At 46.3% G+C, this 3,044-nt stretch overlaps 1 protein-coding gene across 1 annotated transcript in view; it reads left to right on the top strand.

Annotated features, from left to right (window-relative positions):
• Positions 1 to 390: 390 nt before the first annotated feature.
• The window catches only part of LOC117938763 (fibroblast growth factor 12-like), a 5,047-nt gene continuing 2,393 nt past the window's right edge, over positions 391 to 3,044 (top strand). Inside the window, exon 1 of the mRNA XM_034863623.1 lies at positions 391 to 718. Within this exon, the coding sequence (XP_034719514.1) occupies positions 391 to 718 (328 nt within the window). The remainder of the gene's footprint in view (positions 719 to 3,044) is intronic.

Raw genomic sequence — 3,044 nt, 5'->3', positions numbered from 1 at the left:
CACACACACACACACACACACACACACAAAGCAGTGTGTGTAGCATTCCTTCATGTCTGACTGATGATTGCAGCTTCTCCTCTGCTGTAAACGCACAACAAACATCACACACGTCTGCACTTAGCGACCGTTGCCCCGGTTACCGCCGCGGCGTGGTTCCTCGGGGACGTCGTCGGCGATGACGCCCGGGACGTGCTTTCCTTCGATTGTGACGCTGAAGTCGAGACGCGTGGGTTTCCTCTTTCTAACCATGGAGTAAAACCTGGTCCTGGTCCTTCTGCGCTCGGTGGACTCGCCCCCCCCCCCCCCCCCCCCCCCCCCCCCCCCCCCCCCCCCCCCCCCCCCCCCCCCCCCCCCCCCCCCCCCCCCCCCCCCCCCCCCCCCCCCCCCATGGCGGCGGCCATCGCCAGCTCCCTGATCCGCCAGCGGCGTCGGGCCCGCGAGGCCAACAACGAAAAGGTCCCGACCAATCAGAGACGCAGCAGTCCCACCAAGGACCCGCGGCCCCTGTGTGAGAGACACATCTTCAGCGTCTTCAGCAAGGTTCGCTTCTGCAGCGGCAAGAAGAGGCCGGTGCGCCGGAAACCAGGTGGGTTCGAATCCCGGCTAGCGCCGCCGCAGGGCCGCCGCGGGGCCGCCGCGCTATTCGTTAAAGCTATTCGTTTAACAAAAAATAAATCATACAAGCTCATTAGATGGTGGAAAATTGTGGGAGCAGGTATGTATATTTCTTAATATACCTGGCGACCGCCGCGGGTCCAAGGGAAGGGGGGTAGACCTGGGTCGCTACAAGTAGCATATAAGATGCTAACAAATTACTTCTGTAGCGTCTGAAGTAGCCTCCGAGATGCTAACAAGATGCTAACAAATAACTTCTGTAGCGTCTGAAGTAGCCTCCAAGATGCTAACAAGATGCTAACGAAAGATTTCTGTAACTTCTGAAGTAGCGTCCGAGATGCTAACGAGATGCTAACAAGAGACTTCTGTAATGTCTGAAGTAGCCTCCAAGATGCTAACAAGATGCTAACGAAAGATTTCTGTAGCGTCTGAAGTAGCTTCCGAGATGCTAACGAGATGCTAACAAGAGACTTCTGTAACGTCTGGAGTAGCCTCCAAGATGCTAACGAGAGACTTCTGTAACGTCTGAAGTAGCCTTCGAGATGCTAACGAGATGCTAACGAGAGACTTCTGAAAACTTCTGAAGTAGCCTCCGAGATGCTAACGAGATGCTAACAAAAGACTTCTGTAACTTCTGAAGTAGCCTCCGAGATGCTAACTAGATGCTAACGAAATGCTAACGAGAGACGTCTGTAATGTCTGAAGTAGCCTCCGAGATGCTAACGAGATGCTAACGAGAGACTTCTGTAGCGTCTGTATTTATTTTTTGGGGGCTTTCATCCCAAAATGAATCCGTGAGACTTCTTCTCGTTCTTCTTTAATCTGTGACCAGTGAACGTGACTCGGCTCGTTAGCACGTCTCAGGTTTTAACGGATGTGATGACGAGGTGTTTCCAAGTCACACAAACGCCTTTAAATATAGCTTCCTGCAGAGAAACATCTCTATCAAAATATATATATATATATCTCTGGATTATACAGTTATTTTAACATGGGGGGGGGTGCACTTATGCATGTGTGCGTGAGTGTTTGAGTCTCTTGCAGTGATACATACTTGTAGTTTTCTATAAACAGTCCTGAACTCACCATCACCAGACTCCATGTAAATTATCACTACTTTTAGCGTGTATAGAGCAGCATATCTCCACCAGACTCCATGTAAATAATCACTACTTTTAGTGTGTATAGAGCAGCATATCTCCACCAGACTCCATGTAAATAATCACTACTTTTAGTGTGTATAGAGCAGAATATCTCCACCAGACTCCATGTAAATAATCACTACTATTAGTGTGTATAGAGCAGCATATCTGCACCAGACTCCATGTAAATAATCACTACTTTTAGCTGGTATTTTTAGATATTTGTTTGTTAAGATTTAAAACAGAAAAGAGAAGCTAATCTCCACATCTGAGAGGCCGAAAACACATGTTTATGTATGTTATTTTGTATGAAAAATAACTTTGATTACCGATTATCAAAATAGTTGGCAATTATTTGCAGCTCTAGTTGTGATATTCCTGTCTGTCTTTGTCTCTCTCTCTCTAAATGTTAAGTAGCACAGCAGCCTGCTCCACATTAGCTCTCTGTATTTTCGTCTTTTTGGCCGGAAATTAGTCCTTCTGGCCCACATTGTCATGTGTGTGTGTTTGTGTGTGTGTATGTGCGTGTGTGCGTGTGCGCGTTTGCTCACCTGTAGAGAGACTTTGAGTCTCTAATGGAGTGACACATACTACTTTGTAATTTTGTACAGAATGTACATCCCTGAAATCACCATCACCAAACTCCACCAGAATCCATGTAAATAATCACTACTTTTAGCGTGTATAGAGCAGAATATCTCCACCAGACTCCATATAAATAATCACAACTTTTAGCGTGTATAGAGCAGCATATCTCCACCAGACTCCATGTAAATAATCACTACTTTTAGCGTGTATAGAGCAGCATATCTCCACCAGACTCCATGTAAATAATCACTACTTTTAGCATGTATAGAGCAGCATATCTCCACCAGACTCCATGTAAATAATCACTACTTTTAGCATGTATAGAGCAGCATATCTCCACCAGACTCCATGGTACAGATTAATTACGTGGAGTCTGGTGGTTTTGTGATTTTGAGGCTGTTTCAATCACTTTAAGTTGATGCAAACTGACGCCTTAAATACTGAAGATTGTTGTTGCTGTCAGACACAAAAACATATGAAGTCCCGCTTCAAGAACACAGATCATCTGCAGAAGAAGAGTGAAGAAAGGGAAGATGAAGGAAGATGAAGATGAAGGGAGGGAAGATGAAGGGAGGAAAGAGGTCCTTGTGTAACTCCATCTGAATAATAAATGTGCTCAGAGAGTTTTTAGAGTGACAGACAGTAGTAAAAGCTCTGCAGCACGGAGCCTAGCATCTCAGTGTGTGTGTGTGTGTG

Source organism: Etheostoma cragini, chromosome 3, assembly GCF_013103735.1.
Source record: "Etheostoma cragini isolate CJK2018 chromosome 3, CSU_Ecrag_1.0, whole genome shotgun sequence".
Taxonomy (NCBI): Eukaryota; Metazoa; Chordata; class Actinopteri; order Perciformes; family Percidae; genus Etheostoma; species Etheostoma cragini.
The sequence above is the reverse complement of the archived record's forward strand: the minus strand, read 5'-3'. Positions and strand labels throughout refer to the sequence as shown.